This window comes from Medicago truncatula, chromosome 7 (genome assembly GCF_003473485.1).
Source record: "Medicago truncatula cultivar Jemalong A17 chromosome 7, MtrunA17r5.0-ANR, whole genome shotgun sequence".
NCBI lineage: Eukaryota > Viridiplantae > Streptophyta > Magnoliopsida > Fabales > Fabaceae > Medicago > Medicago truncatula.
In genome coordinates, this window is record NC_053048.1 from 4278426 (window position 1) to 4291318 (window position 12893).

At 30.5% G+C, this 12893-nt stretch overlaps 1 protein-coding gene across 1 annotated transcript; it reads right to left on the reverse strand.

Moving 5' to 3' along the window:
- Positions 1-4254: 4254 nt before the first annotated feature.
- LOC25497519 (probable endo-1,3(4)-beta-glucanase ARB_01444) lies at positions 4255-6364 on the reverse strand. The gene has a single exon (XM_013592120.3). It carries the CDS (start codon positions 6304-6306, stop codon positions 4324-4326), a length of 1983 nt encoding a protein of 660 aa, XP_013447574.1. The 5' UTR covers positions 6307-6364; the 3' UTR covers positions 4255-4323.
- Between the last annotated feature and the right edge of the window lie 6529 nt (positions 6365-12893).

Below are 12893 nucleotides of genomic sequence, written 5' to 3' on the forward strand. Positions count from 1 at the left end.
ACTCAGTAAAAGTATCACTCCCTTTCTTTCATCTTTACACTTTTCTTAATCTGTGTGAAATGGTCAAATATGTCACTTATTAAGGGACGGAGGGAGTAATTCCATTTTTAGATTCTTAACTTGTACCCCAAGAGTACAAGTTAACACTACCCTAATATTATATTATATTGTTTTTTTTTTACGATAATATATATTAAATAGTAGGCTGCCTAAACAGTATACCTATATGACATATCTACCATTAAAGATTAATTTTCATGTATATATTAACATATCAATTTTTATTTTCTAATATGTAAATATGAATATATTATATTAAATAAATAATAAATTCATAACTCATTTTACCATAAGGATAATTATGTCATTTTTTAAATATACATCTTTCTTTCCTTTCACTTTTTCACTTATTTCAAACAACTTAAAAATCATCTTACTTTCCCTTTACTTTCTATTCACTTTCATTCTTTAATCAATCTTTTCTTTACTTTCTTTCCTCTCACTATCCAAACATAAACATAGCTTAAAGTACTTGTTAGCAAGGGAAAAAAAAAAAAAAAAAGAAGCCAAGGGGTATGGATTGGATCTAGGCATGTGACTTGAGGATCATAAAGTATTGAGAGAATCTTTTATCCAACGTTCAAAAAGAAATGGCATCTTTTTTTTTTGACAAAAAAGGAAATTGCATCATGTCGACTAAGGAAATAAAGCAAAGTCAAAGAAGAACCAACGGGCAGAAACAAGAAATCACACATTGCGGAGGGGAAAATTTGAGTTCTATGAGAAAAAAAAATCTATGTTAACATTTAAAAAATAAATAAATAAATAAATAAAATATATATATATATAGTATCGATGACATTGTTCAATCATATGTTGTCATAAAAATATTATTATAGTCTATTTTAGAAAATAATAAACTCCAATATCAGTGCAATTTGGTTTAATATAGTAAAAAAATCCTTTATAAAATCCATACCTTGTTTAACTAGGAAATGCCAAAACTATTATCCCTTCAACCCAAAATATACTACCTTTTTCGTTAAATTTTGGGTTTCATTTTATAAAATCTCTAAAATTATCTTTTTTGTTTTTTGTCAGGTAGTCTAGCGACTAGAATTCACCTTATAAAATGAATAAGTTGGGTGTCCGAAGTTCGAACTCCGACCCCTGCATATAATAATGCATTATCCCACCAATTTATTTTATAAATGATAGTGGGACAAGTTTCAACTGGTAGAAAGAGATTAGAAGGTCTTATGGAATCAAAAAGAACATCACCGAATTAGTTACTTTTATGTGGATGTGCAGTGAGATTGCTCGGAGGCAACTCAAATTTGGCTCAAGTTAATCCATTCAAATCAAATTTCAAATTTATTTTCTTTGAATTGTTGGGACTGTATTTTCAAGAATATCAACTAACTACTTCACGGAACTCAAAATAAGGAGGGGAACTCAATTTTCCCGGTTGCATGCCAGCACTAGTAAGTTGTTTTTGATGAAGACTTTCATTGATCAATTGACATATTGTTCTAAAAATGACTAAAAACATTGATGTTAGACTAACAACCGTTTGATTTTGTCGGTGTTGGTTGAAAAATATACATGTCGAAAAAATATCACATTGCTTAGAATTATAAAGGAAGAGGTAGTACAAAATAATGAAGATTGTTTCTTGAAGTGTAAGATAAACAAGATAGTTCCTTCACTTGTTTACTTTGTTTGTCAATTTTTGTAGGCCACAAGGATGTTTCTTGAAGTGCAAGACAAGCAGAGCAATGTATACATGTATGCTCTATTTCTTTGTTGCAAGATGCACAAGTCAAAAACACTTTAAATTTATATTTGACTCTTTTCTTTTTTTTCTTATACTATTGTCTAAGAGTGTTGTGAGATGTAGTTAGGCATGCGTTTGGAGGGTATGAATGTATTGGGGGCCGGTGGGTGTTTGAAAGTAATTTATATGCTGTAACAATATTTACATGGTGTTATTCTCTGGTCGTTAGACAATGGTTGTGGTTTTTCTCTAGTTTTGGAGTTTCCATGTTATATTTTTGGGTTCCTTTATTTCTATATGTTAGTTTTTCCCAACGACTTTTTCATTAGTGAGAGACGATTTTGATTGATTGTAAAAGACTTCCAGAGGGTTGGACTAAGCTTAACTGTGATGGAGCTTTTTAGAAAAGACAATGGATTTGTCAAGTTGTGGTGGTCTAATGCGGAACTCAAATGGGATATATTTAATAAGATTTTTGTGCAAAGTTGTGACGTGCTTCATGCTAAAATGTGATGAACGAACTTGGATATGGAGTTGGTTTGGAGATAGACATAGATTCAAAAGTCTTCAGGTTGAGAGCTTTTCCAAAACTCTAATTGACTTGGTAACAAGGACCAATAAAATCAATAGAAATCCGTTCATCTTAATGCACGAGATACATAAGCTTTTATATTTGAATTGATTGACGCAATTCAACCATACATGGTAGGACTGCACTAAAAGCACAGATTGACTCACCAATTTTAGTTTTTCTTTGAGTTCTTTCCATATACATGTTCACAAAACTCTTTTTAGTGAGCTTATAAGTCTCATTTTTTATGACATATCCACATAACTTTGTAGTCCTTTTTCTTTTTGGATCTTAGCTCTCTTCTATTATCAAAAAACATAGTTTAGATCCTTTTTAATTTAGTAAAACGTGAAATTAATTTAGTCTTTTTCTTTTCAAGAGAAATACAGTTCGTTGATGTCCCATGATTTCTTTAGATATCTATAATTTTGAAGAAGGCTCCAATGAAAAGGTCCATCGGATCTAAAAGTCCTAAAAATACATGTATTTCCATCGTACATCCATAGTTAGAGTGTTTCTTTCATAAGCCTTCAATCTTCTATCACACTCTATCCAAATTATAAAATCAAAAAAATAGAGAATTTTGAGATAATTTTAAGGTGTGTTACGCTTTTTATGTTATATAATATGAAATTAGAAAGGAAAACATACACTCCCATATTTATTGCAATTTTTACCTTGGAAGAAATGAAGCAAGTTTTGGACCCAAAGAAAAAAACAAATGAAGCAGGTAAGGCTTCTTTCTTTAGAAGGGTTTTGCTTCTGTGAAAATAATTTATATCTAAATTATCATTCTCTTCTTTTTGATAAGGTTAAATTATCATTTTTTTTTTTTGAAAAAATAAGGTTAAATTATCATTCTCTCTTATATTTTACGAGTTTCTAATTATTATAATATTTTATTTGGTACAAACCGTAAAAAAACAAAAAAGAACAAAGTCCCTCAACTAGTTTTTAGTTCACCAAATTTGTATTTTTTTTTGTTTTAAAAAAGGAAGAAATAATTACCATAGTTGAGGACTAACATGTTATACAGAAAATAATTTTTTGTTCTCGCAAGCTTATCTCAATTTGTAGTGAAAACAACAATTTTTTATCCTCGTGAACTAACTCAGTTGATAGATACAATACATAATACATGCAAGATATGCAGTTTAAACCCCGACTACCAAAAAAAAAAAAACAGTTTTTTTTTTCTTTAAGAGGACTACTAGTTAGCGACTACTAGTATATTTATTTCTATAGTTTTTTGACAGGTATTTATTTCTATAGTTAATGACCAGTAAACACCAAATTAACGTTAATTCAAATTTTTATCGTTATATGTCTCGTGAGTTGTGATTTGGAGTATATGTATGTCACATGACTTAGGCTTTGCTTTTGAGGCCTCTTTGACCAAAAAGTACCCAAAGCATTATTTGAAATTTGAGAATTTCATTGGCTCATTTTTGTGTGTGAATTTGACATGTTCAAGATGCCAATGAGGAGCCTTCAAGCAGCCTATTTTTGAAATTCAATGATTGAAAAGAATGACAATTGGGTCATAACTATATGTCAATGCATTATATTTTACACCATCACCATGATCACAAAATCTTCTAGTACAAATGGAAAGTAGTATGGTAAACTTCAATTCCATCAAATCAATAAAAAAATGTCTCAATAATCAATTTTACACCATCACCATGATCACAAAATCTTATATTTTTCCTTTTTTAAATTAATTTTTGGAGCATGGTGGCAGAGGATGGAGGTGATTTTGGGGTATCAACCTAGTTGAAATGTCTTGTTCTTTTCTGATGTTTTCCATTGCTCGTGCTCGTGATTCAGCAAAAAAACAAAATCTTATATCAAATATAGAATTTCATAAACTACAATAAATGAAAAATATTGATAAATGATCAAATTGAAACATCAAATTGCAAATCTTTTATTGATTATTAAATTTTGCACAATTGCTCTTATACATCATTCTTCACCTACTATGAATCCACCATAACAAATTACTAAAAGAGTTTCCATCATCAAAACCTTTCAACATTCTAATATTCTTCAATGCATTCTTCTTATCATAAACACCTTGCAAAGCATAGGTAAACCCTTTCCAACCTTCAATATTAGTTTTGTTCTTGAAAGAAGGCACTGTCCATTCCACAAGCTCCTTAGCATAAACACCATCGTTGAACAAAGACTCAGTTATAGGCAACAAAGGCAAAACTTGTATACTAAGCCTACACTCTCTACATTCAGATGAAGCCCACCATAGTGCACTATCTCTTTTATTAGCCCACAAAATTCCCACTATTCTATTCTCTTTCGCAAAATCTCCACCATACAAATTATTTTCAGCTTTCACATGCCACCAAGTTTGCACGGCATTGACTTCCAACGCTAAAAGCGTTGATCCAGTGGCGACAAGATCTTTGTCGCCATATGCTAAACCAACCAATGCTACTGAATAGTACGCATTCACAGCTTCACTAGAACTTTCTTGATTTCTTCCATGTTCAAATTCGGTCAAACCCGAAGCCCAAGAATGCAACTTGTATGGATCAAAACACCTTAAAGTTGGATAATTTTTGTTATCCCTTTGGCCCAAGTTCATAAAATCTTTCACAAGTGAATAAACTTGTGGTTTATACTTTTGTCCCCAAGAAGGATCAATTTTTGCAAGAACTCCAATTCCATAAAGAAAATAACCTAAATGATAATGATGATCATTATACATTCCAAAACCAAAATCAGCACTTGAATCATTAATCCCTTGTTGAGTAACTAATCCACCCCAACTTTTTTCATAGAAAAAACCATTCCCTTTGAAATTTCCATCCAACCATGGCTCAATAGTTTCCTTCAAAAAATTCTTGATAATTGGAATCACTTTAGGGTAAGAAACTTCTTCAGCTATTAAAGCAAACCTTGCAGCTCTTCCAACAATCTTACCATAAAAATAAGATGAATTTGTTGTTATCGACGAAAAGTTTAGCTTCTTCACATCATTAACAAGAGCAGAAACAATTTCAGCATTTGATTCTTTTGCAACACCTTTATTTGAATGCCATGTTACATTAACAGAATCAGTTTTCAAATTCCATGAATTTCCAACAACACCAACAAGATCACCATCAACACTTTTATACTTAAAATCATTAAGAACAGTAACACCATGATTGTTACTTTTTGATAAAAGCTTAACATGAAGAGGGTGTGCTAGCATGAGTAAATCACCAGAATTTTTTCTTTGCCATTTATATACCAAACCAAATTTCTTCTTGATGTTTGCATCACCAGAGATAGGGTAACAAGAGCTAAATTTATCAAGAATTTTCTCACCATTGGAATCAGGAACAACCGCGATACGAATAATACCGGAAAATGGACCGGATTTAACCTCGGAACCATCATGGTTGAAGTTGATTGGTGAAGAAGTGTATATGATCCATGTCTGATTGTTATTGAGTTGAAGGGTATATTTGGTTTTTTTCTTATCAAATGGAGACAAAGAAATTATACTATGAATTGTTGTGATTGAAAGAGGTATTGGTTTTGTAACTGAAGCAGTTAAAAAAGGGCTTCCTCTAACCAAAAAGAATCTTAGGTTTGAAGAGGGAATATCAAGAGTCACACCAAGATCACTATAAGATGAAATAACATGGTTTTTTGGTATATTTGTGTGAGTTTTTTGTGAGGAAGATATTGTAAGATCTGGTGAAAAAACTTGGTACAACATTGCTGTTGAAAAGAGGAGAAGAGGGTATGAAACAGATAGGGAAGAGTTTGAGGATTTGACAAGGTAAGGGTGAATGTATTCATGTTGATCACCATTTTGTAGAACAAAATTTTGGAAGAATGAGTTTGTAGGGAGAGGTGTGGATAGTAAGTTTTGTGAGAAGAAATTTGAAGGGTTTGGAAGGACAGTTGAATGAGTTTGAGGAAATAGGAAAGGAACAGAAGACATTGTGATTTGGTTGATAAGAGTTGTTACAATGTTTGTGATGTGTGTGGTGTTTGTTTTTCCTTTGCTTTTATAAATAATAATTAGTATGAACTTAGGTGAGATTGTTGAGAATATGATCAAAGTTGACTTTAAAACAAAAGATATTTTTAAAATCATTGAGATATTAGTCTATAACTTATATCCGTTACGTTTGATGAAGTATATTGTTAGAATTTAAATTAGAGTCTTCCTCACAAGTTACTCTTTTAAATAATTTAATTTCTTAATGTGTAATAATTTAATTTCTTAATGTGTTTTAATATAATATTAAATGTTTATTAGTTAGTCCTCGTGAGCTTAGCTCAGTTGATAGGATAATGCATAATATATGCAAGGTTCAGGGTTTAAACCGCAGTAAAAAAAAAGTTTAATAATTTAATTTTTTTTACAACTTATAAGTTTGCTTTGAGAAAAACAAATTATAAGCAACTTTTTTTTTCTTTTCATATTTATTAAATAATTGATGTATTTGAACTATATTATAATTCAGATACATCTAATGTTTAATGAATCTGAAAAAGAAAAAATTGTTTATAAATGTAACAGAAGGAAGTAAGTCGTTTACGATATTAATAAAGTGTTAATATTAATTTTTTTTCTATAATACCCCATAACTATTTATTATTGTCTTTTCATTCAATTCTTCGTTTTATTTTTCCCATGCCATTAATGAGGAATAGTTTTGTAAAGGCTAAATTATAGAAGATGTTTTTAAGTTTGAGGTTTGTAATAGACTAATTCTTTAAGTTATTTTGGTCACACATAAGTTCTTTAAGTCTGAGGTTTGTAACATATTGGTCCTTTAAGTTATAATGGTCACATATAAATCCTTGAAGTTTGTAAACGTTTTCAATTTAGTCATTTTGTTAACCAAACATTACAAAAATGATGATGTGGTAGAAAGACTAAATCGAAAATGTTTACAAACTTAAAGGACTTATGTGTAACCAAAATAACTTAAATGATCAATCTGTTACAAATCTTAAACCTAAAAGATTTATGTGTCACCAAAATAACTTAAAAACCAATTTATTGCAAACTTCAATTTTAAAGACTAATTTATTGCAAATTTCAAACTTAAAAGACCTCTATTTCATAGTATTGTTTCCCCATTTACTAGTATTTTATTTTATTTCATTTGATATGTAAGACGACGTATTTGTGTTTTAAATTTACATTCTTTTTAGAGGTAAATTTACATTTTAAAGATGATTAAAATCATTTTAGAAAATACTTATTAAATAATAAATACTCTTATCATTCTAAAATACATGTCGTAGTCAACCATTATACACATAATATTAGACAACTTTGACCATTAATATCTTTAATTTTTCTTAATAAAAAATTGATATTTTGAAAACATTCATTGAAATAAATCAAACAACAACTTACAAGCTAGCATTTGTATTTATATATTAGTTAAAAAATATAGTAAAGTAAATTATTTGAATAATACATATTCTAAAATTACGATATATATTTTAAACGGAAGAAGTACCGTATGTATGAAGCGTTCAAATAGCCGTTGGAAAAGTGTTATAATCAACGATTGTTTTGCTTATGATATTTCCGATTTAGTCAACAATTGGTTGCTTTGCATAGTTTAGCTATAATATTTTTGATTTAGTTCTATCAAAAAAATATTATTCTGGATATCGAGAGATTGGGTTATATTTTTTTATAGATAATTTATTTTATTAAAAAGCATCTTATGCCAGGAAACCAGAGAGAGGCCATCGGTCCTATCTTAATCCAGATCGCATATGAAAAATTAACAAGTAGGACAAAATAGTTTTCCTAACATTCTGTTTGTCGTGTGAGTCATGAACAATGATGAAGAATTAAAATCAGGGTTATGCTAAGTGTTTGAGAAATATTTGACTGAGTTTTAAATCAAAAATATTTTTTTTTTTTACAAATATTTTTTTAATTTTAAAAAGTTGACTGCACAACTTCCAACACAATAATATTATATTTACTTATTTAACCGGTACTTCGAAAGCATAAGTTAACATTCCCCTTATATTTTTTTAATTGCAATACATTTTCATACTCTAAAAAAATTGCAATACTTATCGTAATAATAAATAATTCGTCATCTCTAAAAAAAAAAAAATCGTCAATTGCTCCAAAATGGAGTGCTAATGTATAATGTTTTTTCTTTTACAAAACTAATATTTAACATTAAAAGTTATAGTTTTTAATTTAGGTTTAACAGCAGTTTTAGCCCACTAACTTTTCTAAAGTTGCGATTTTGGCCCCTTAAGAAAAAAAAAACTACAAAACCGTTCCCTAAGTCTTTGCATCTGTGGCAGTTTTGACCCTCAAGGCCAATTTTGACTCGATCTACGCTGACGTGGCACCCTAAGTGAGGTGCCACGTGTTTTTTTTTTTTTTTTTTTTTTTTACCAAAAATTGGCCTTGGGGGGCCAAAACTGCTACAGTTGCAAACCTTAGGGGGCGGTTTTGTAGTTTTTTTCTTAGGGGGCCAAAATCACAACTTCGTGAAAGTTAAGGGGCGAAAACTGCTATTAAGCCTTTAATTTATAATAAATCATATTTTTCCCCAAAAAAATAATAATATAAATCATGTTTTATTTTAAAAATATTTTAAGCTTCTTTTTTTATATGAAATATATTCTTGGCATATTAATTAATGAAATCATATCAATGCACTATTTTTGTAAAGCATTTCAATGAGATGGTAAAAGATTTCTTTCTGCATAACCAGATCTCTTGGATTCAAATCCATCTTTGAAAATGCAATAATGTTAAATCTTGAAGATGATAGAAGATCTCTCAGCTTAACTAGATTTCTTTCACTAGTTCCTAGGAGGAGTCAATCAATATGATGGCATCAAAGTTGTACAACTATGAAGTCCTTGGGTGTTATGATTTATGTGAGAGCAAGGGAATCTTTAAGAGACGCATAAGCACACTTTGGAGTTGAAGAAGTTATGATAAAAACTTGTGGTAAAAGAGGTAAAAGAGGAAAAATTGTGAGACAACAAATGTAGTTGGAGGGAAGGGCAAATAGTAAGATGGTTGATGATTAAATTGACATCACCATCAGTTTAAAGTCTTCTGGGAAGTGTGCTGCTACCTGTTGTGTGAGGCATGGGGTATAGCTGCGAGAGGAAGTTCGTCTGGTATTGATGGGGTTGCGCAATTGCATACAAGAGGCCCATGTGCGCATCCAAATCTATAAATAGATAGTTTCAATACATTGTTTAATGAGAGGTGTGAAACAAACTATGGGTTATGAAATGGGAGAATTCTATGGAATTTACAGGCTAGGAATTCGGTACTTTTTGGGGTTATATTCTAGGGTTTGAAAACAATATAAACACATTAGCATGCGAAACCATTTTGTCTCATATACAAGGGTGATTTTTAGTTGTTATTGTTAAATGATAATTTCTTGTAATTTTTATATCTCATTGTTATAGTTTTTTTATAATCAATTGGAGAATTGCTATCTCCTTCAAACGTAGGTCAAATTGGACCAAAAGGGATATGCAAATATCATTGTGTTTTTTTTTTTCTCATTTATTATTTATTCTTTTTTATCACTTTGGTTGGTTGTTGTTAATTTTGCTCCACACATCAAATTATTGGAATGAGTTTTGTCTTGTTGAACCAAAATAGTATTGGTTGGTTGTTGTTAATTATAGTTAGAGGTCACGTGACAAAAGAAAGAGAGGAAATATGAGCTTAACTGATTGAAATATACTGATGGCCACATGAACAAGTTTTTTACTTTTGGGCCTTTATGTTGATGTTAATTCGTAAGAAAGAAACGAGGGAATTAGGTCTTCATGACTTCTCACACATAAAAGAGGCGGACACATGAGAACAAAGTAGATGCTACAACATCACATATTAACAAGACATATCAAAACAAATTAGTATTATAAAGTCGTGGAATGGCCACACGATCGCTGGAAGAGGAAACACAAAAATGTTAAAAGATGATATCGCAACTTGCAAGCATTTAATTGCTTTTGGATTTGGAATAAAATCATAAATCAAATTCAACTTTGACCTAAGAGAATAAAATTCAGCTTGAAATAAAGTTAGATTCATGTTAATGTATGCTCTTCTGATAAAAGTTACAGATCTAAAAATATAACTAAAATATAAGTTTTGAATGGAAAAATAAATTTTTAGACTTCAAAGATAATGAATGTACAAATTCTAAGATTATGTTTTTACATTTGAGTTCTTAACTTAGGATACAAGTTATCATTTTTCATAAAGTAATCAATCAAATTCAACTAAAATTCAATGATTGATGAAGTGAGATAAGCAAACACGACATAAAATTCAAATGCTGATTAAATACTCCCTCTAATATTATATATAACCAAAAGTTGAGTCAACAAAAGACGATGTATCTCATTGGATATATGTTAGAATTTCTATTAGGTTAGCCTTTTGAACCAGAACTGAGATATATTAGTTACTATGGTAGTTTTCCGAGAGATCGAGAATTCACCTTGGATTAACTTTCATAACGCACCTTAACATTTGTGAGAATATATGTCTACTACTAACTCTGAAGCAAATATTGCACGAAGGGGCCTTGAACCCTAACTAGAATAGATCTTACTTTGTTAGGTGTCATGAACATAAACATCAAATAGTAATTGGACCAAGAGCATATTCTACCTAACAAGGAGACAGAGGGATTCGAAAATCCTCATTACGTTCATCATTATGTTTCATGTTACTTTTATTTTCTATGAAAAACAACAACTTTTGAGAAATCCCGCCAATTTACCCTTTTTCATTAAGTTTAGGTAAATTGTCGAAACAAAAACAACAACTCTTATGAAGAAGAAAATTAGTACTTTATTATTTTGAAACAATTTGGCGCCTTTGTCGAATTCTTTGTCAAACACCAAATCCAGGGTCATAGATAATAGTTCAACATTTGTATCGTTTAAGGAGTAATGAATGTTAGATAGGTCAAAAAAGCATTAATGGTGGCCATAACAGTGATGGATCCGAATTTTATATTTTGTAAAAGAACATACCTAATATAGACAAAGAATCTACGGACGACAAAAATATGACTGAATCTAATTTTGAGTCAATGATTACACATGAGAATATGGCTATGAAGACAACAGGGATATGAACATGTGAGATTTGTTATACTATGTTTAGTTATCTTCATAAAGTATTATGACATGGAACTGCAAAGGCGTTGTTAATGCAACTGTTATACCCTGATTTTGGACCTAAAAATACTCGTCCAAATTTCTTTTCTAACACTGATATTTGTTAATTCGCTGTTGTTTTACTCTAAATCTTTACTCTCTTTTCATCTGCATATTTTACTGTCTCTGTCTCAGAGTACGTTCAAGCTCGATTTTCTTGCATAAAACTATTCAAAGTGTCTTTTCTTGCATTATAAGTCATTTAAGAACTCTCTGAAACACCACATTACTTTTCTTGCATTTTATTTCAAAAAATCATACAAAAGGGTATTTTGGTCATTTCCTGCAGTGGAACCCATTTTAGTCCCTGTGTTTGTCTCTGAGTCTTTTAAACTTGTCTGTACAAATCATTGTTGAATCTCTGTTTAAAATCATTTCAAAAATTGCATTTGAGTCAGTTTAGTCCCTAGGGGCATTTTGGTCTTTTCCTGTCAAAATTTCGACAGGGAGGTATTTTAAAATACCTCATGTCAGTATCTGGTTCGTTTTAGTCCTTTTGTTGATTTTATTTTTAGTTTCACTTTACTATTTGTCAAATTTACTTTTTTAGTCCAATTTTATTTTTAATTACATTTTAGCCCAAAACATTTAAAAATTTCATTTCAGTCCATTTTTTATTGCAGTCAAGTCCTTCAAGTTTATTATTTTGCAGAAAGATCCCAAGTGCTTTTTAGTTCAAAAATTCGATCCAATCCAGTCCAGAACAGGTGTCATTATTTCATTGGTCCCAAATACACATGGCAGGCTATAAATAACACACAGTGTCAGAAATTCCACACGGATCCATACATTTCAAGACACATCACCACAAACAGATTTTCAGTTTCTCTCTCCATTCAGTTACAGATCAAAACAGAAAATCACAGAAAAAATCACCAAGAACATTCATAGAACCCTAACTTTTCCAGAACCAGAATTCAACAATTTTCCTTTGATTTCTTTACAGTTCTCAGTGATTCATCACTGAATCATCATCATTGAACCATTTTCCTTCGCAATTCCAGTGCGAATTCATCACCATCAGTGACGAACTCAAGCACGATCACGAAGGATCTGAGAAGAGAAAACGGGAGAAGAAGAAATCAAACCGGTGAAGAAGAAGAACCGATTTATTTTCGGATTCACGCAGCAAAATCCACAAACAGAATCAAATCGAAGTTTTCTGAAGAACTCATTCGAAATCTCCAACCGAAAATCACAGGTAAAACTCAAACTTCATCTTTCTTTTCTCAAGAACATCAACAAAGACGAATCAAGTGTAGATCTATGAAATTCTAAAAGATTCCATTCGAAAAAGTAAAAAAAAACTTGAAAAAGTTC

Excerpts from the sequence above, each read along its gene's own strand:
- LOC25497519 (XM_013592120.3), bottom strand. The coding sequence starts at position 6,306 with ATGTCTTCTGTTCCTTTCCTATTTCCTCAAACTCATTCAACTGTCCTT.